Here is a 22,525-nt window from a genome sequence, read left to right as displayed (position 1 = left end):
GCCCCTGAATTGGTAATTTTGAGGAAATTTTGCTGTTTTTGGTTATTATCTTGAATATTATTATAGATAGAGATAAACTGTAAACAGCAATAATGTTCAGCAAAGTAAGATCTACAAATAAGTCAACATGACCAAAATGGTCAGTTGACCCGTTTAGGAGTTATTGCCCTTTATAGTCAATTTTTAACCATTTTTCATAAATTAAAGTAATCTTTTACAAAAATCTTCTCCTCTGAAACTACTTGTCCAAATTAATCCAAACTTGGCCACAATCATCTTTGGGGTATCTAGTTTAAAAAATGTGTGGCGTGACCTGGTCAACCAACCAAGATGGCCGCCACCGCTAAAAATAGAACATAGGGGTAAAATGCAGTTTTTGGCTTATAACTCAAAAACCAAAGCATTTTGAGGAAATCTGACAGGGGATAAAAATGTTTATCAGGTCAAGAACTATCTGCCCTGAAATTTTCAGATGAATCGGTCAATCGGTTGTTGGGTTGCTGCCCCTGAATTGGTAATTTTGAAGAAATTTTGCTGTTTTTGGTTATTATCTTGAATATTATTATAGTTAGAGATAAACTGTAAACAGCAATAATGTTCAGCAAAGTAAGATCTACAAATAAGTCAACATGACCTAAATGGTCAATTGACCCCTTAAGGAGTTATTGCCCTTTATAGTCAATTTTTAACAATTTTCATTAATTTGGTAAGTTTATGTAAATTTTTACCAAATATAGTTCTCTGTTACTAATGGGCAAAGTTCATGATAGATATAATTGTAAGAAGCAAAATCGTTCAGTAAAGTAAGAACTTCAAACACATCACCATCACCAAAATACAATTTTGTCATGAATCCATTTGTGTCCTTTGTTTAATATGCACATAGACCAAGGTGAGCGACACAGGCTCTTTAGAGCCTCTAGTTTAAATATTTTTTATTTTTTTAGTGCTAGATATTTAGTTGGTAGTTTCTCACAAGCTTAAACAACCTTTAATTTTAAATGTTACTTTAATTGTAATTTTTTTACTCAGATATGAATTGAACAGTATAAAAAGAACATTATTTACATATGGTCCTTTATACTATTGTAAAATCCAAACATTGTATCGCACCGCGCGAATGAGCACTTCTCTTTCAAATCTCACCACTTCTCCCTATCAGTTTCAAAAAGAGAAGTCACTTCTCCCTATAATTCTGAAGTAGTGTGAGCCCTGAAAGAGTATACTTAATAACTGTCTGATTGGTTCTGTTCTTGTCAGTTTGATTGCGATGAATAAATGTAAAAACATTGGCCACTCTTACTTAGGCTAATAGATTTGTTTTAGCCCTTTTTTCCAGGCATTCTTGTTCGTTTCATTTTATAAACTTTACTATTATTTTTACTCTTTTGTCACCGTTTAAGGGCATGAATGGGCCAACACCAGGCAAAATTTTTCTGTTTATGCCCACCTCTGATAGTAGAGGGGTATTATGATTTCTGGGCTCTACGTCCGTTTGTCTGTTCTCCCGTCTGTTTACCCCAATTTCAGGGTCCATTGAACTTAGAAAATGAAAGTGGACACATTCTTGTTTCAAATTGATTTGATGGTGTACTGCTTAGCTCTTTAATACACTGCAAATTGTATGATTTATTTTTATTTCCAGGCAGCAAATCAGTAACCACTGTTGAAGATAATTTCATACTACATATAGCAACAGTACACAGAATTCCTCCATACTGGTCTACTAAGTGAGTTCCGCATTTTGTTGTGTATAATATGCTGAAAAGTTAGTAGTTGATATAGTTGGGAACACAAAGAAAGTATGAAGTCATAGATTTTGTAAAGAAAGTTGATATGTTTTTTTGTCATTTACCAAAAATACTTCAATTTAACCATATTTTATATGCGGTTTATAAATAAATGAATTAAATTATTGATATCACCATATACATGACAGACTTAAGAACTTTTAAAGAGGGGCGAAAAATATGAAAGGGACATTTAAACTCATAAGTCGCAAAATAAACTGAAAAAGTCATAGCTGAAGAAGAAAAAAATCAGAATTTGTTATTTTTTTAATGCGACCACAGCAGCAGAGGAAGCATTTAGTGTTTCCCTTGTCTGTCTGTATGTCTGTTGATATGTCCCTGGTTTCTGTTCTCTTATTTTAGTTTTCCTTAACCAATTGTTATGAAACATTACCATAAAACAATGATCAAGTTCAAATTTGGAAGGTGTCACATTGAAGATTCTTGAGTTATATCAACTCATGCCTTCGTTTTAGATCTTAAGACTTCAGAATGCCTTGCATTGTATGCAATCAGGGGCATCTTCTGTGTCCCATGGACACATTTTGTATTTATTATGTTTGAAGCATCTAGTTCACAATAAGTAAAATAAAATGCATACCGGTACACTTATTTCAGAAATACCTTTTGAATATATCATGTAAGTTGTCAGGGTTAACAGGGTTAACATGGTTAATGCAATTTTAAGTTTATATTTTAGAAGATGAATTATTATGATTACTACTGTTTGTTGATGAAGAGATATCTGTACATATGACAATAGATAAACTTAAATAATTTTCAATCAGTAGGAGTTGATGGTCTTAGAAAAACAGGTAACACTTCCGGAAGTATATTTAATATCTAATACATTTTGTAGCTCTAATCTAATTTCAGATATGATGAATATAAAGTTGTATGTTCTCTGTACTATGCTAACAAGAAGATAGAGCTGGACAGAATGACAAGTTTTAAAGCCATCAATAATACTGGCCTGTGTGATAGAATACTATGGGACGAATGGTAAAGTAGACAGATCTTTAATGTTATAAAATTTATGGAATTTTAGGAAAAAAAATACAGTTTTTATTGGTCACATAAAGTTAATAAGTTGTTTTTTACATTTGCTAATATATAAGTGGAATTGAAATTTTGAATAATAAAAATCTTATTTTACAGCTAATTTCCTAATGCATTTAGAGCAAAACTTTGGTTAGCTTGCTTACTTTGTTGTATATTGTACAATCATATTATGATAACACCCAATTAAATTCAGATATAATATATAACTATGGCTATATATATTGTTTAAAGATGTCAATCTTATTCACAAAGCTTGTATAAACAATTATACAAACAAAGCAAGCAAGCCAACCAAAGTTTTACTTTGTAAGCATTAGGAAATCAGCTGTAATATTGCCTTTTGATTTTGAGTGAAAACAAATCAATCCCTTTCTACTACTAAATCCTAAAAATGCAAAAAAAACCAAAATTTAGAATGCACAATTTTTCTATAATTTTGAAAGCTCATCAAAGGTTTGGAAGCTGTTGCTGAAGCTATTACAATATAGTACATTTGAAAGAACCAACACCTAGCTATATAAGGTCCTAAAAAGTACAAGAGATATTTTCCAATATCAATGATATTAAAAAGTCTTACAATTTGTTTTGCAATCTTTTATTTTCAGGATTAATTTTGAAAAAGTGATATTAATGGCCTTGCCAAGGGAAACAAGACTATGTCTAACTTTGTATGGTCAGAAATCTGTAGCTACTGGTAACAACAGTCCTGCTAATGCTACTGATAAATTACAGACGGTTCTGGGTGGAGTCACTATACAACTTTACTCACAAAAAGAGTATGTATTGGTACCAGTTTCAAAATTGAATTGTTGAAATATGATTTATAGTGAAATTAGTCCTGTAAAAATAGAAGTGGTATGATTGCCAATGATACAACTATCCACCATAGTATGATTATTTTTTGCTTTGTCTTATATAAAATTATGGAGATGTTGTATGATTTCCAATAAGACAACTATCCCCCAAAGTTCAAAGTTGATGTAAGCAATTATAGGCAACTATGCCTTTAACATTGAGAAAAACACATACCCTATAGTTTGCAATCATAGGCCCTGACAAGAGAAATATGAAACAATTCAATTTAGAAAACTTATTGCCTTATTTCATTCATTACAAAACAATTTACCAAAAACAAATATGACAGGCATCAACCAACTTGGTTTATTATTTGCTTCTGAACAAAGGGGAAAAAATGAAACTGTTGTTTTGGTTTTGTTTATTGCCAATTTTTATATACATACCTTAATGAGAAAGCAATTGATGTGACACAAAATAAGAGAAATCTTACCATTAGATAAGCTACAGGGACAGTTAATGTGGTGTTTTTGGTGAAAAATTAATTATCACAGAACAGTACATGTTTAAATAACAAATACTCACATATTTTGAAAGATCCATTCAGTGACATTTTAAAAAATATGAGAAAAGACTGCAATTTTGTTTTTCAATTTCTGTTTAGTTATACAAACCATAGCTGTCTCAAAAAATCTGTGACTTGACCATTTACTGTGATATGACATATTTACTTTAACTTTACATTAAAAGTGGACGGAAGCCAAAGACTTGTGCCAAACATAATTTTTCCAAAAAATGCTGATATTTTCTGCTTTCAATTCTTGCCACTCTTTTACTAACATGTATGATAATCTATCCAATAAGGGACGTGAAGGGGGAAAGGGGGGGGGGGGGGGGGGGTGTGGAGTGTATCTGCACCGAAGAATACAAAATGAAATTGCCAATTCACAATGAACTAACAATTAATAATTTCCTGCATGTAAAATAAAAATGGCAAAACACATTGCACGAAATAACCCTTTACCCCCCTCTTCAATACGAAGAAAATAAATTCCAATAAGCAGGCCAGGAATGCTAATTTAAATGTTATTTCATGAAAAGAGATTATCTCTAACAAAACTAGGAAAATGTTGTACAAATGTGTACGGTGACCTATAGTTGTTAATTTCTGTGTCATTTTTGTCTCTCGTGTAGAGTTGTCTATTTGGCAATCATACCACATCTTCTTTTTTATATTTGTAGAGAGTTGATACGAGGAAGTCACCTTGTTCCATTAAGAATGCATGCTGCAGCTGATCCATTGTTACCTATTGGTTCTGTTATACAGAATGATACTGTGTTAATGCAGGTAAACACAATTATAGTATTTAAGGATGATCGCTTGTCATGTTTTGGAATTTTTGTCAGATTTTCGAAATCCTCTGGTTTTGTCCATTTGAATGCCTTAAAAAAATTTGCCCATTGACCCCCATTTTTCTTTTTATAAATCTTTTACATGTATAATGATTTGCCATCTGTAAAAGTCTTATAAAATTTTATTTATTTTTTAATAGTGTTTGAGAACTTAAACTAGTCAATGATAAAGCTTTGAAAAGTCAAGATTGAACTTTTTCCCGTCAAAATTTCTATGGCTAATATGTTGAAAACAAGCACAGTGACCTATATATTTTTTTTGGTCTTTTGATTCCTTTATTAATCTTCTATCAATATATACCAGTGTTTTGAAAAGCTTATTATTATTATACCCCCGCTTTCGCTTTAAAAAAGGGGGGGTATACTGTTTTACCTCTGTCTGTCAGTCCGTCCGTCCGTCAGTCAGTCCGTCAGTCAGTCCGTCCCATGAAACTTTCGTCACATTTTTCTCAGGAACTACACATCCACCCTTTCTGTAATTTGGTATCAACATTTATATATGTCAGCCATACTGTGTGATGCATTTTCAGATTCATCACTTGACAACTTCCTGTTTACCGAACACTTGTCTGATTTTACACATGATAGCCAAGTTGAAAATTTTCGTCACATTTTTCTCAGGAACTACAATACAAGGATTTCTGAAATTTGGTTTCAGGATTTATATAAGTCAGCTATACCGTGTGATGCGTTTTCAGATTCATCACTTGACAACTTCCTGTTTACCGAACACTTGTATGATTTTACACATGATAGCCAAGTTGAAAATTTTCGTCACATTTTTCTCAGGAACTACCATACAAGGATTTCTGAAATTTGGTTTCAGGATTTATATAAGTCAGCTATACCGTGTGATGCGTTTTCAGATTCATCACTTGACTACTTCCTGTTTACCGAACACTTGTATGATTTTACACATGATAACCAAGTTAAAAATTTTCGTCACATTTTTCTCAGGAACTACAATACAAGGATTTCTGAAATTTGGTTTCAGGATTTTTATAAGTCAGCTATACCGTGTGATGCGTTTTCAGATTCATCACTCGACAACTTCCTGTTTACCGAACACTTGCATATTTTTACACTATTAATATTATCCACTTGCGGCGGGGGTATCATCAGTGAGCAGTAGCTCGCAGTTTCACTTGTTTTGACTCCCTTAACTCATACATGTAAAAAAAAAAAAGGAGGCAATTTTTAAAAACTTGACAACCCGTACGTAACGTAAAATTTTTTATTGAACTTATAATTCTTATAAAGTTCTAAGGGAAATGCGACTGCACAAATTTCATTATTTTGAGTGCCGCCCATCTACCTACCTTATAAATTTTGGAATAGTTTTTTTGTCGAGCCTTCGACTTAGTCGAAAAAGCGAGACTAAGCGATCGTACATTCCGTCGTCGTTGGCGTCGTCGTCGGCGTCGTCCACAAATATTCACTCTGTGGTTAAAGTTTTTGAAATTTTAATAACTTTCTTAAACTATACTGAAATTCTACCAAACTTGGACAGAAGCTTGATTATGATCATAAGAAAGTATCCAGAAGTAAATTTTGTAAAAATAAAATTCCATTTTTTCCGTATTTTACTTATAAATGGACTTAGTTTTTCTGCGAGGAAACATTACATTCACTCTGTGGTTAAAGTTTTTAAAATTTTAATAACTTTCATATCCTTGATTTATACCAAACTTGGACAGAAGCTTGTTTATGATCATAAGATAGTATCAAGAAGAAAATTTTGTGAAAATAAATTTCCACTTTTCCGTATTTTACTTATAAATGGACTTAGTTTTTCTGCGAGGAAACATTACATTCACTCTGTGGTTAAAGTTTTAAAAATTTTAATAACTTTCATAAACTATCCTTGATTTGTACCAAACTTGGACAGAAGCTTGTTTATGATCATAAGATAGTATCAAGAAGAAAATTTTGTAAAAATAAATTTCCACTTTTCCGTATTTTACTTATAAATGGACTTAGTTTTTATGCCAGAAATAAAACATTCACTCTATGATTTAAGTTTTTAAAATTTTTATAATGTTCTTTAACTATCCTGGATTTCTACCAAACTTAGACAAAAGCTTGTTTCTGATCATAAGATATTATTCAGAAGAAAATTTTGGAAGCTTCTTTCAATCAAAAGACAGTATCGAGAGGGAAATTTTTATTGATGTTTTTCCTCATTTTTGTTGAGTCTGCAATTAACAGCAAAAGTAGGCGAGACACTGGGTTCCGTGGAACCCTTACAAATTTTTTCTATCCATAATAGAGATACAAACTTGGCCTTAACATCCAAATTTTAATATTTAATTTGAATACCGAAAATGCTTCTCTAAACAAAAAAATTATTCACAGTTGTAATCAAATAGATACTGTGGATTCATTATTGGATACCAATTTTTTCGTGAAATTCGTGGGAACAGGTGAACCACGAAATAAAATGTTCAATGAAAACAACATTTTCCATAGGCTTGTATGCATACTTCGGCCAAACCACGAAATTAAATATCAACAAACATTTAAGTTTTCCTCAACCCACGAAAATTGGTACCCACGAAAATAAATGAATCAATAGTATGAGTGCCAATGAGACAACAAGTCACAATGTGTAAAAAGTAAACAATTACAGGTCAAATATAAAAAAGAAGATGTGGTATGTTTGCCAATGAGACAACTATCCACAAAAGACCAAAATGAAACAGACATTAACAAAGTAAAGCCCTCAGCATGGAGCATTGGCTCACACATAATCCAACCATTTTTTTTTTGATTTTTTTTTTTAAAGTTTCTGCTGCAGATGTCATTTAATAAGTGATCTACATCACCTTCTGGGATTACCCAGATGCTCTGTTGCATATGACATGACTTGAAATGTAATATATAACGAATCTATTAAATGCTTTGACTTTACAATTGATGGGTATAATTTTTTTTGTCTTTTCCAGATAAATTTTCCAGATTTTGGTTGTCATGTTGAATTCCCTACAGTAATGACATCTAAAATTTCGTAAGTTGGATATTTTATCTTTTCTTTTGTTACTAACTTGATGAAGGTGTCAGAATTTTTGTATAAAAGTGACACCTAACATCCATGTATTCCAACATCAGTCTGAATTCCGATAGCAAAAAATCTTATTCGGAAGACTCTGTATACATACTATTAGTACTTATTGTAATTATATTACAAAATATTGATCACATGATGCTAGTATTACTAGACTTTCAATTGCTTTACATCAATCAGACATTAATTTAATGTTTCGGCGGTTTTTGTATTATATGCTAATGATAAATGTATAACATTTATGAAAGGGTTTAAGCATTGTAGGCCCCCCCATCATCAGGGATTTACCTATATCAATTTATTTTAATTTTGTCGTTGTCAATAGATCTGCAATATTTTTATGCTTTTTACAAATGTATAAGCTATTATTGGCTTGCTTGAAAATATTTCGTTGCAAACTGCATCCTGTGTTAGTAGATCCCAATGTTTACTAATGCATTGTTTTAATTTATGAATGCATGGATTGAATTTCGTTGCCAATACTGAAGGAATTTCCTTTGTGTGTTTTTTGGCCTTTTTCTGACTAAATTCGATCTATTACAAGATAATGCCTCATTTATATACTTTTCAATTTCAAGCTCCTTGTATCCTCTCTTTATTAAGTTCGATCTGAACTATACTAAAATATTTTGTAAATCAACATCATTATTTGTTGTTCTAATGTATCCAATTACTTTGCCCTTGATAAACCCTGCAACCACATGTAGATTGTGACAGCTTTTACGATCTAGATAAAGGAAGGCATTTGTCGGTTTGAAGTGTGTTTTCACATCCAAAATATTTTCATTAGAAAATCTTGTTCCTTTGAAATTATTAACATCAAGAAATATTATTTCTTTAGATGAAAATTCTAGTGTGAATTTAAGGAACGGATAATGATTATTTGCTAACTCTAACAAATCCTTTATTTCCTTCCAGTCGCCGTGATATATTAATATAATATCATCATGATACCTTCCATAGAAAAAGATATTTTTTCTATGTTGAAACTTAGAAAGAATTTCTTTCATTATTTTATACATGAGTATATCACAGATTTCCGGGCTTGGCACTGCTCCTATCGTGGCTCCTATTGTTTGCCTATATAGCTGTCCATTTAAATCAAAAATGTTGTTCTCTAAAATTGATCTGAGGATATAGATTAAATCATCCGTAGGTGGGCATTTGATTTTGTAATCTGATCTGACATCAAAACTACAAAGCCAGCAATCTGCATTCGGCTTAATCCTTTCCAACTTGTATATTAGATCAGACGTATCCTTTATATAAGTGTGTTGTTTTTGTACCATAGGTACTAAAAAAAATCGATGTAGCGTCCAATAAATTCTGTGACAGTACCAATCTGAGATATGATTGGCCGACATGGCGGCATTATGTTATCAATGTTAAACCCATATTTATTGATTTTTACTATTTCTGATTCATTTAATCGGTGTATTTTAGGCAAGATATGCATGTAGCCAGGCCCATAATCAATTTAATTATTACCATTATTCAGGTAATTAAAAGTGGAGTAATCTATAACACATTTGGTGTACATGTCTTTGACATATGTATTGATATTACATCTAAGTGCTTTTAGGTCAAAGCTTTCCAATTTGGTGTAATGTTGTGTATTTAATTGGTGATCGCCTTCAAGAAGGTAACTGACCTTATCTAAAATAAGAACATTATTACTTTTATCGGCTTTCTTAGTGATTAATGAATCATCATTTATCAGAGATGAGATGCCGGACCTCTGTGAAACACTTAGATTGTTTCGAAATTTTCGAATTTGCATTGGAGATAGTTCGTGCTTTGTATTGAACAGGTAATTTTCAAGGGTGTTGCAGGTTAAAGGTGGCGTGGTTAAAATATGGTTGTGATTTTAAATCCATACCAGCTATCCCCATCATATAAAGTGTTTCTTTGTAAGAATCTCAAAATTTTGAAAAGAGGGTGATAATACGAAATGGCCATCTTCTTCATAAAATAACAGATATAAAAAAAATAAAAATAAAAGTAATAGCTTTACCATAATTTGTTTTGCAGAAAAATTAAGTTTCTGCTAAGCATTTTAGTGCGCTAGGAATATAGCAATACTCAGTCTTAAGGTGGTACCTAACACTACAGGGAGATAACTCTGTAAAGTCAGCTAAACATTTGAATTACTTTTGTGTTGTAAAGGAAATATTAAGCTTCTCAATGATCAAAATTAGTGTTTGTCAAACTGCTATATAACCAGTGTAATTTTTCTGATAAAATGGTTGGTTCAAATCTTTTGAGATTTTGAGATTTTTTTCAAAGTGTCAAAGTTAATACTGTGTGAAAATTTTATGAAAATTAAACGAGCCATATTAATTTTAGTGAAGGTGTTGGGTACCACCTTAAAAAGATATGACAGAGTTATTTTGAATAGACATTTTATGTTATCAATTTTAGTGGTAATAAAAGTCAATCTACTACAGACAAAGTAATTTTTTCCATTGATTTAATTTCTCGACTTGGACAAGAGGAAAAATATTTTAAATATAAATCGTGCTGCCGAAAAGTTGGATTACAGTAAACAAAAAGAGACATGGGGCAGATATCAGTGACACCGGAACTAAGATTTTGATTCAAAATATCTGCAAAACAATTAAAAAATGAATAGAATTTTTGTTTTTATGCCACATTTATGGGCATTATGTTGTGTGTCTGTTGGTCCATCTGTCCCGCTTCAGGTTAAAGATTTTGGTCGAGGTAGTTTTTGATGAAGTTGAAGTCCAATCAACTTGAAACTTAGTAAACATGTTCCCTATGATATGAAATTTTTAATTTTAATGCCAAATTAGAGATTTTGTCCCATTTTCACGGTCCACTGAACATAGAACATGATAAATTATGCGAGTGGGGCATCTGTGTACTGTGTACACATTCTTGTTTCCATTGATTTCTCGACTTTGACAAGAAGAAAAATATTTAAAATATATATCATGCTGTCAAAATAAGTGGATAACTGTAAATAAAAAAAAGACATGCGGCAGATAGCTGTGACACAGAAATTAAGATTTCAATTCAAAATATATGCAAGACAATTAAAAGATTAATATAGTTTTTGTTATTAGAATTTTATCACTATTTTTTTTGTAGACAAAAGAAAAGTTTTAATTCATTATTACCAGAAATCCAAGAAGTTATTAAAGCTGTGATGGAGAAGGATTGTATTTCATCGTAAGTAATAGACTGTAAAAGTTTCTGATTAACTGATTCGTAACATTATTGCAATGTCGTGGTTTTTTGGTGACTTTGGTATTTGCAGAGGGATTTCATTAGTAGGTGTTTATTGGATGCTATTGCAAATGCATCTTGAAACACACATCAAAGTTATCAATAGACTTTGTCACAATTTCGAAATTTGCATCTTTAGACATGAGAATCTGCGGCCTTTGAACTATTGACGTCATATAACAATCCTTTGTCCATTAATATTGTGGCCTCAGTTGTTTTCTATTGTGGTGTCAAAATTTACAGGAACCTTTGTGATGTCAAGTAATGGCTGACAAATAGCGATAAGGATGTGTAAATCATAAACTATCCTGGATTTTTTACCAAACTTGGAAGCTTCTTTCAATCAAAAGACAGTATCGAGAGGGAAATTTTTATTGATGTTTTTCCTCATTTTTGTTGAGTCTGCAATTAACAGCAAAAGTAGGCGAGACACTGGGTTCCGTGGAACCCTTACAAATTTTTTCTATCCATAATAGAGATACAAACTTGGCCTTAACATCCAAATTTTAATATTTAATTTGAATACCGAAAATGCTTCTCTAAACAAAAAAATTATTCACAGTTGTAATCAAATACTGTGGATTCATTTATTTTCGTGGGTACCAATTTTCGTTGATTAAGAAAAACTTGCATATTCGTGGATATTTAATTTCGTGGTTTTGCTGAAGTCTACATACAAACCTATAGAAAAATTATCATTCGTTGAATATTTAATTTCGTGGTTAGACTGTGCCCACGAAATCCACGAAAATTGGTATCCAACGAATAATAATGAATCCACAGTAGATACTGTGGATTCATTATTGGATACCAATTTTTCGTGAATTTCGTGGGAACAGGTGAACCACGAAATAAAATGTTCAATGAAAACAACATTTTCCATAGGCTTGTATGCATACTTCGGCCAAACCACGAAATTAAATATCAACAAACATTTAAGTTTTCCTCAACCCACGAAAATTGGTACCCACGAAAATAAATGAATCAATAGTATGAGTGCCAATGAGACAACAAGTCACAATGTGTAAAAAGTAAACAATTACAGGTCAAATATAAAAAAGAAGATGTGGTATGATTGCCAATGAGACAACTATCCACAAAAGACCAAAATGGTTTTTTGGTGACTTTGGTATTTGCAGAGGGATTTCATTAGTAGGTGTTTATTGGATGCTATTGCAAATGCATCTTGAAACACACATCAAAGTTATCAATAGACTTAGTCACAATTTCGAAATTTGCATCTTTAGACATGAGAATCTGCGGCCTTTGAACTATTGACGTCATATAACAATCCTTTGTCCATTAATATTGTGGCCTCAGTTATTTTCTATTGTGGTGTCAAAATTTACAGGAACCTTTGTGATGTCAAGTAATGGCTGACAAATAGCGATAAGGATGTGTAAATCAGATAAGACGCAGTTATTTAAAGAAAAAACTTATAATGTTAAGGAAGTTCGCTACTCAGTTTCAAAATAAATAACTTTCCATACCAATAGCATATATTGATAGGGGATTATTTAAGGAATAAAAAAAAAAAAAAAATGTAGAGGTCAATGTGCTTGTTTTCGAGATATATGCCATTGAAATTTGGCGGGAAAATGTTCTCTCTTGATTTTTCATAGCTTCATCATTGACAAGTTAAAGATCTCAAAAACTATTAAAAAATAAAAAAGATTTTATAAGACTTTAACAAATGGCTTATAATTATGCATGTAAAAGATTTATAAAAAGAAAAATGGGGGTCAATGGGCAAATTTTTTTAAGGCATTCAAATTGATAAAACCAGAGGATTTTGAAAATCCGACATAAAATCCAAAACATGACAAGCGAACATCCTTAAGTTATAATCTGCAAAACATTTGACAAATGAACAAAATATAGATCAATAGTATAACTATTTTTTCCAATTTACTAGATTTATAATTGAAAGGTGAGACTTTTCCTGGTAAGAAATTGTTTTTTCCAATTGGAATTTTCTTGATACATGTATTAGTACTACTGATTGTATATCTGACTTGTGATTGCATTGTAAGGACTTGAATTTACTTCCTGCTGAAGAATGTATTTACTCCTCTACAATATAAGACCTCTGAACTATTTTGAGTGTAAACAAAATGAATATGATCTGCAGGAAAGTTTATGGAGAGTGTGTTACTTAGTTCACAAAAGTTGCTATCATTATTCTCTAAGGCTCGTTGCTTAGTTCATAAAAGTTGCTATCATTATTCTCTAAGGCTCTGTAAGTTTCTGATAATTCAGATATATTTACTACTACATAGTAAATAATATACTTGCTTGTTTCTATCATCATTAGCTAGGATATGCATTCATAATCTAAAAGGCATATTATTTTGATCAGGGGTAGGAAAAAATAGAAAAAACACAAATTACATGTATTTGATTATATAAAATTTCAAATGAGAAAAGTTGACAAGTATAAAATGAAATTCAAAACAGTGTGGCTTTGGCCATTGATTGACACATTAAATTCATCCTTTGACTGGGAAAATTTACGTGAACGTTTGTCTGTAACGACCACTGTTCACGACGTACCTACGATAGACATTTAAACTGTGGGGTCACCAAAGGTTTCTTAACGCCTTTAATTATAAAATAATTCGAAAAATTAATCAGGAATAACCTTTATGTTTTGATTTATATAATTGATATAAATCAAAACATCGTGTTATTTCTGATTAATTTTTCGAATTACTTTATTAAGGTGTTGAGAACCTTTGGTGACCCCATAGTTTAAGTGTCTTTAAAAAGTACATAGTGAGCAGTGGTCGTTACATGCAAACGTTTACCTAAATTGTCCCAGTCAATGGGTGAATTTAATGTGTCAATGAATGGCCACAGCCACACTGTTTTGAATTTCATTCTAAATGGAAGAAAATGTGTGATGTTCTATTACATCTTGAATGGAAATTTTACATTTTTCTAACTGAAATTCTTTGCTTGTCTAATTTGTCAAAATGGGCTTCAACTTATCAATACAACACTTTAATATATATAGTTTAAATCTTCACCTTTCATATACAATATATACAAAATTCTAGGACATGTGGCCATTATTTTTAGTGGCTTTTTCTAAAAAAAAAAATGAGATTAAATGGTTGGTACATTTTACTTACAAGTTTATTTTAGAAGAATAAACAATGGTAATATTAAAAGGCTCAGTTCTATTATGAGGGGGATAGGACCTTTATCAGGACTCTGGGATCGAGTGTTTTTATGCTCAGGATTTCGGTTTTGACCCTTTCGGGATTCGGGAATTCTTTTTCTGAATTTCGGGACCTAGGGATTTGAGTGTTTTTAAGCCCGGGATTTCGGAATTTCGTGTTTTTAAAACCGGGATTTCGGGATCAGGACCCCTCCTATCCCCCATCTATTATGTTATTCTCAGGAATCTGAAGGGCTGTCTTATATTGTACTCACTTTTGCTTTTATCTGATCTTGCTGCCTAGTTATATGATATGTTCTTATGGTTTAGACTTTAGTATTTATACTGTGGATTCATTTATTTTCGTGGGTACCAATTTTCGTGGATTGCTGAAAACTTGTATATTCGTGGATATTTGATTTCGTGGTTTTGCTTATCTCTTTATACAAAGCCTATATATAGCTATTGAAAATATGTTATTCGTTGAATATTTAAATTCGTGGTTTCCCGGTACCCACGAATTCCACGAAAATTGGTATCCAAAGAATATTAATGAATCCACAGTATGTTAAGTCAATATTTAACAAAACTACTGTTGTGGTTTTAAACAGCAAAGGATCAATTGTCCTTATGGAATACAATAACAGAAAAAAAGTTTTAAATCACAATTATTATCTTCATCTAAAACCATTTCCAATAATGTATCATTCTCTAGAATGACAAAGTGGCAGACAACTCAATAATAATGTTTTTGTAGAGAGTTTTAGAGCCAATGATTAGTTTGTAAATATTTACCATAGACTAAGTACTGTAGATTCATTATTATTCATTTGATACCAATTTTTGTGGGTTTCGTTGGTACAGGTGAACCACAAATTCAAATGTTCAATGAATTACATTTTCTATCGGCTTTATATACAGAGATTGGCAAAACCATGATAACAAATATCAATGAAAATGCAAGTTTTCCTCAATCAACTAGGATTAATACCCACTAAAACAAATGAAATCCACAATATGTAGACATCGACAAATCAACAATATCAAATAATTACAAATATACAATTTTTCTTCAATCCATGAAAATTATTACCCACAAAAATAAATGAACCCAAAGAAGACATTGTAAATACATTCAAATACACAAAATAAAACAAACAAACTCATTAGGAAGTATTTATGTCTGATATTTACTATTATGTTAATTATGTATTTACAGGTGCCAGGCAGATGAATTAGGAATATTGTGGCAATATAGACATTATTTATATGACTATTCAAATCTGTTACCATGGATACTACAGGGACAGATAAACTGGGATTTTTCACATTTATCAGAAATCTATGATTTGTTAGGACTATGGAAGAAGTTAGATCCCATGCAGTCATTGGAACTACTACTTCCTCAGTATGTTTTAAGTGTACTGTTATGTAATAAATTAAAACTTTCTACATAAGAAAATTCCTGTACCAATATAAAAAAGAAGACGTAGTGTGATTGTCAATTAGACAACTATTCACAAGAGACCAACACAGACATTAACAACTGTGTCAGGAATATGACAGTTGTTATCCATTCGTTTGATGTATTTGATCTTTTGATTTTGCCATTTGATAAGGGACTTTCCCTTTAGAATTTTCCTCAGAGTATGGGATTTTTGTTATTTTACATTTTTTTGAAAAAAAAATGTTATGAAATACATTTTTAAATTTGACAAAATGATAATGTTTCATTCTAAATATTGACCTCTTAATATCAAGTTTTTTTTTATGTTGATTAGATGCTGTCTCATTGATGTTGATGATGGAAGTGTTTAACAACCTTGACTGGCTTTACATAAATTAATAAATAGGTATTAGAATTTTCGGTTATCAAGATTTTATAGGTGCTGAATTTAGAGTTGCCAGTTACATTTTAGATCACATGAACATATTGTGAATAAATGAGATGATATAAGGATGTCATGAAAATTACTATTCAACAACTAAGTTTAATTGTCAAGATGCATGAAATTAACATAACTGATCAATTTCACAGTAAGATGAATTTTTGACTCATATCTCTTTGTTTACAGATATTCAGACACACACGTGAGGGAGTTTGCATGTAGATGCTTGCAAGATATGCCTACTGATGAACTCATTGATTTTCTTCCTCAGCTTATACAGGTATGAAATTGTACTTGATTTTTTTATACCTATCAAAAGAAGGAGATGTGGATGTAAAAAAAAGTGGATGTAAGAAATTATCAGTCACCAAACAACCTTCAACAATGAGAATAAAACCTCACTGTATAGTCTGCTATAATAGGCCCAGACATGAAATGGGAAACTATTGAAAGGAGAAAACAAATAGCCTAATTTATAAAAGAATTTATTACGAAAAAACAAATATGACAAACATGAACCAAGGACAGCCTTACATACTAATATTTATACTTTTTTTCATGAATAATGTCTTTTCACTAAGCAAGTGAATAGTTTCAATGAAATCAATCATGACTATGAAACAAAATTTCATGGTGAATAACTTTTATTAGGTTGAAGACTTTCATATAAGTTTTGGGTGGGACCTTCAAAAAACAGTCATATATGAAGACAAAAATGATATGCTATTGGCTTAAAATTAAATATAGTGAGAGATAAAAGAAATTATTATTCTTTTCAGGCATTGAAGTTTGAAAGTTACCATGGATCGGCATTAGCTAAACTGTTGCTGGAACAAGCTTGTAAAAGTATCCGATTTGCTCATCAGTTGTTTTGGTAAGAATAGAAAATTGCAAGTAACAAGGCTCCCACAGGGTACCCCTCCCAGGTCGCAAGGTGGCTTTTAAATTCGTCGAGAGATCGTTTTTAAGGGAAATGTACAGGTCGCAGGTCGTATTTCCCAACACAGATGACGGAAGTCGGTAGGAGGTCGTTTTTTCTGAATTTTACAGGTCGAAGGTCGTTTTTTCCGAATTTTACAGGTCGCAGGTCGTTTTTAGAAGGCCCTCAGGTCGGAAGTTGCCTCTAAAAAGCCCAGATGTCGCAGGTCGTTTTTGACCCTGCGGGAGCCTCAGTAACTTAAAGGTAGACTTAAGGTCAAAATGGAGAAAACCTATACCTATAAATGAACAAGCTTGAAACAAATCTGAACGAACGAATGCTTCCCATTGTTTATGAGTTAGTAAAACCAGCTTCAAATTTTCTTTGATAAGAGTCATTTAATGTTCAATTCATTAGTTGGAAACTGAATATGGCACTGGTATTTATTATTTGATACTGTTAATTTAAACAAAATGGAGTTTTCAGTCGTGTCCGTGCATTTACGCATGAACTGTTCTACCAAAGCTTCCCAAATTTTAATATGTTGTTACTGATGACAAAATGGAGGTCAAGTTCAATAATGACGATTTTGACCTTTACCGTTCAGGAGTTATGGTTCTTGAAAGATTGAAAAATGGAGTTTCCAGTTGTGTCCGTGCATTTACGCATGAACTGTTCTACCAAAGCTTCCCAAATTTTAATATGTTGTAACTGATGACAAAATAGAGGTCAAGTTAAATAATGACGATTTTGACTTTCACCGTTCAGGAGTTATGGTTCTTGAAAGATTGAAAAATGGTGTTTCCAGTCGTGTCCGTGCATTTTCTCATAAACCATTCCACCAAAGCTTTTGAAATTTTTATATGTTGTTACTGATGACAAAATAGAGGTCAAGTTAAATAATGACGATTTTGACTTTTACCGTTCAGGCGTTATGGTTCTTGAAAGATTGTAAAATGGCGTTTCCATTCACGTTGCATTTACTCATGAACCATTCAATCTAAGCTTTTCAAATTTTAATATGTTGATACTGATGACAAAATGGAGGTCAAATTTGATATTGACGATTTTCACTTTCACCATTCATCAGTAATGGTTCTTGTGATATTGCCAGGACACAAATAAATATTAATAAATCCGGTTTGCTGTCGTTGTGACAGCCTCTTGTTAAATTCATGGATTTTAGTTTTCTTTCTAAAAAAAAATTAAAATTAAAGCCTTAAGAAACGAAGGTTACAAATAGTCAGGATTGAGGAAATTGCAAAGTAAACATTGACCCGATTTACAATCGTAGTGATAACACTCATTAACCCATGATAAAGTGATCAATAGATTAAAGACCATCAAAGGTGTTAAATAGGCCATAAACATGTCACCTAAAGAAAACAGTAACATAAACAAATGCTATAAATGTTTCTTGAATTGTCAAATAATTCTCAGCAAAATCAAGCCCAGCATGAAATTATAATTTCTCATATGTACGAGAACTATGAGGATATAAAATGAACACTTTATCATACTAGCATATCAATACAGGAAATCTGACTTTCATCGATCAAAAATATTTGTTTAAGAGAATTAAAAGATCAAAAGTTGTAGTTTAGCTTATTAAAGATTAAATGGGTATAATCCTGCATGCAGTTGTAGTTCTGTGACTCCTTTTAAAGTATTTTCAGATTTGGCGTTATTCAATATATTCTCTATATCATTTCAGTAGTGAAACCTACTGATGGGGATCTTTCCATGTCTTGATTTAGACAATGGTTGTTTTATTTCGTTGGACACTTAAATTCGTGGGTAAAGTCATCCACGAAAACCACGAAATTGGTACCCCACGAATAAAAGTACTTTCACAGTATTTGGTTTTCATAAAAAAAAGTAAGGAAATGTGTTATTATTGCCAATAGGACAACTATCCATGAGGCCTTAAAGAAGCTCGCTTGTCATGTTTTGGAATTTTGGTAAGATTTTCGGAATCCTCTGGTTTTATCCATTTGAAGGCCTTAACAAAATTTGCCCTGTGACCCCCATTTTTCTTTTTATAATTCTTTTACATGTATAATGATAAGCTGTCTGTTAAAGTCTTATAAAATTTTAATTACTTTTTAATAGTTTTTGAAGACTTAAACTTGTCAATGATAAAGCTATGAAAAGTCAAGAGAGAATATCTTCCCGCCAGAATTTCAATGGCTAATATCTCGAAAACAAGCACGGTGACCTTTATATTTGTTTTGCTCTTTTGATTCCTTTATTAATCCCCTATCTATATAAACTAGTGTTTTGAAAAGTTTATTATTTGAAATTGAAAAGCGAACTCCCTTAAGGTCATAGATATATATAAAAAAAATCATCTTATGGTACAGGGTTCAATATTGAGCATAACACTTAATGCATATTATAAACTAATATTTTACTGAATGACAAAATGTGAAGAAATTGAACAGAGAAAACAAACAGCTTTATTTAAGCTACATGTACAATAAATTAAGGGAGTTCTCTTCTCAGTTTCAAAATAATTAGCTTTTCAAAACACTAGTTTATATTGATGGGGGATTCATAAAGGAATCAAAAGAGCAAACAATTGTATAGGTCACTGTGATTGTTTACGAGATATTAGCCATTTAAATTTTGACTGGAAAATATTCTCTCTTGTCTTTTCATAGCTTTATGATTGACAAGTTTAAGATCTCAAAAACTATAAAAAAAATAATTAAATTTTTTAAGACTTTGACAGATGGCTTATCTTTATACATGTAAAAGATAAAACCAAAAAAATGAGGGTCAATGGGCAAATTTTGGCATTCAAATGGATAAAATTAGAGGATTCCGAAAATCTTAGAAAAATCCCCAAACAGGATAACAAACTTCCTTAACAAAAAAAACAAATATGGGGGTCTCAAAGGGGGTTTCTGATCCCGGATCCCGCTTACTGTTTTGTCAGATTCCTGTATCCCGCTTACACTATATATATGTAAGCAAGTATCATTTTTTATACCCCCCCTTTAAAATACCCCTGCTTTAAAAAAGGGGGGGTATACTGTTTTACCTCTGTCTGTCAGTCCGTCCGTCCGTCAGTCCGTCCATCAGTCCGTCCGTCCCATGAAACTTTCGTCACATTTTTCTCAGGAACTACACATCCACCCTTTCTGTAATTTGGTATCAACATTTATATATGTCAGCCATACCGTGTGATGCGTTTTCAGATTCATCACTTGACAACTTCCTGTTTACCGAACACTTGTGTGATTTTACACATGATAGCCAAGTTGAAAATTTTCGTCACATTTTTCTCAGGAACTACAATACAAGAATTTCTGAAATTTGGTTTCAGGATTTATATAAGTCAGCTATACCGTGTGATGCGTTTTCAGATTCATCACTCGACAACTTCCTGTTTACCGAACACTTGTATGATTTTACACATGATAGCCAAGTTGAAAATTTTCGTCACATTTTTCTCAGGAACTACAATACAAGGATTTCTGAAATTTGGTTTCAGGATTTATATAAGTCAGGTATACCGTGTGATGCGTTTTCAGATTCATCACTCGACAACTTCCTGTTTACCGAACACTTGTATGATTTTACACATGATAACCAAGTTAAAAATTTTCGTCACATTTTTCTCAGGAACTACAATACAAGGATTTCTGAAATTTGGTTTCAGGATTTTTATAAGTCAGCTATACAGTGTGATGCGTTTTCAAATTCATCACTCGACAACTTCCTGTTTACCGAACACTTCCATATTTTTACACTATTAATATTATCCACTTACGGCGGGGGTATCATCAGTGAGCAGTAGCTCGCAGTTTCACTTGTTTGTAATTTCCCGTGTCCCGCTAGACTTCATTTCCTGTTTTCACGGCACAATAATTTGACTTTCACGTGTCACGCTTACAAAAAATCAGCAATCCCGCATCACGCTTAGAACCCAATGAGACCCACAAATATGGTAGAGATCAATTTTACAGCACCAACTGTGCATTTCATCAGATAATGTCTCCTCAGTGATGACCAAGGCAATAATATTTGAAAATCCAAAGTGTAAAACCGGACTAAATCAAAGTAAAAAGGACCCTTGGCTTAGAAAAATCCAGACAAGGAATCAGACATAAGCTTTGCATAAAGAAGATATTTCCCTTAATTTGAAATGATTTACAACCTATGACAACCACTGGATTGCAGGTGCATTGATATATCATTCAATACTTATAGGTTGTTAAAAGGTGCGGCTCAAGACCAGGGGTATAAAAGACGATACGAGTTAATGTTTGTGGCACTGGTCAGTGTGGCTGGAGATGCTCTGTATCAAGAGTTTAAAAAACAGGAAGAAATGGTCAAATGTCTGACACAAACGTCAGAAAAAGTCCAAGTATCTAAAGACAAAGATGTAAGTAAATCCCTTGTGTGCACAAGGGATTATATTATATAAGTTCAGGGACGATATGGTGTGTGATATTGAAAATTTAAAGGCCATAGAATTTACTCTTTATTATATACATGACAAATATTTTGTGCCTCAATGTTTTTCATGTCACATAACAGAATATGTTATTAGGGGTTTGATAAAGCCTTTTTAACCATGACTGATACTGATTACATATTAGAGTATATCGTATAGCTTTTTCAATTTCACATCTGTATCAACCCGAGAAACCAATGTAAACCCAAGAACCTTTCTCGAGGGATTATATTGGTTTAGGGTTGATATCATTGCTGGTAGCTGATACAACAGAATGACATTGACTGTATTACATATGCAATTCATCTCTATTTACTACACAGCTACTTTTGCATAGGTACTATTTCTGTACTAAAAAAATGCAGTACTGGAAATTTACTTTTAATATTTAGTACTATTTCTTTACTTTAAAACTAATGTAATATTTAGGTACTTGTAATTTACAGTACTTGATTTGTACTAAATATTTTGGTTCAGAAATAATACAATATTCCATGTTTGAAAATCATAACTTTAAGAGATTTGAAATAGAAAAACTTTCAAAATGCTGAAAATGTAACGGTAGTAACCAAAAATCTGTAGTACCTAAATTTCAAGTACAAATAAAGAACTGTAACATACAGGTACCTAAATATTACAATAATTTTAGAATAACAAAATAGTACTGAATTTTAAAAGTAGATTTCCAGTACATTGTACTACAAATTTTAGTACAG

The 22,525-nt window shown here is 31.9% G+C and overlaps 1 protein-coding gene across 2 annotated transcripts in view; it reads left to right on the top strand.

The window, feature by feature from the left end:
• Window positions 1-22,525, top strand: part of LOC139482117 (phosphatidylinositol 4-phosphate 3-kinase C2 domain-containing subunit alpha-like) — a 66,173-nt gene that overhangs the window by 18,514 nt on the left and 25,134 nt on the right. Inside the window, exons 13-23 of one of the 2 annotated variants that reach the window (XM_071265789.1) lie at window positions 1,646-1,730; window positions 2,667-2,792; window positions 3,458-3,628; window positions 4,890-4,995; window positions 8,006-8,067; window positions 11,236-11,316; window positions 13,289-13,303; window positions 15,756-15,944; window positions 16,612-16,705; window positions 17,205-17,299; window positions 21,563-21,737. In XM_071265789.1, the coding sequence (XP_071121890.1) occupies window positions 1,646-1,730; window positions 2,667-2,792; window positions 3,458-3,628; window positions 4,890-4,995; window positions 8,006-8,067; window positions 11,236-11,316; window positions 13,289-13,303; window positions 15,756-15,944; window positions 16,612-16,705; window positions 17,205-17,299; window positions 21,563-21,737 (1,199 nt within the window). The remainder of the gene's footprint in view (window positions 1-1,645; window positions 1,731-2,666; window positions 2,793-3,457; window positions 3,629-4,889; window positions 4,996-8,005; window positions 8,068-11,235; window positions 11,317-13,288; window positions 13,304-15,755; window positions 15,945-16,611; window positions 16,706-17,204; window positions 17,300-21,562; window positions 21,738-22,525) is intronic. The other variant, XM_071265790.1, reaches the window with a different exon arrangement.

Source organism: Mytilus edulis, chromosome 7 (genome assembly GCF_963676685.1).
Source record: "Mytilus edulis chromosome 7, xbMytEdul2.2, whole genome shotgun sequence".
Lineage (NCBI taxonomy): Eukaryota > Metazoa > Mollusca > Bivalvia > Mytilida > Mytilidae > Mytilus > Mytilus edulis.
Note: the sequence above shows the minus strand (reverse complement) of the source record. Positions and strands in the feature narration are given on the sequence as shown.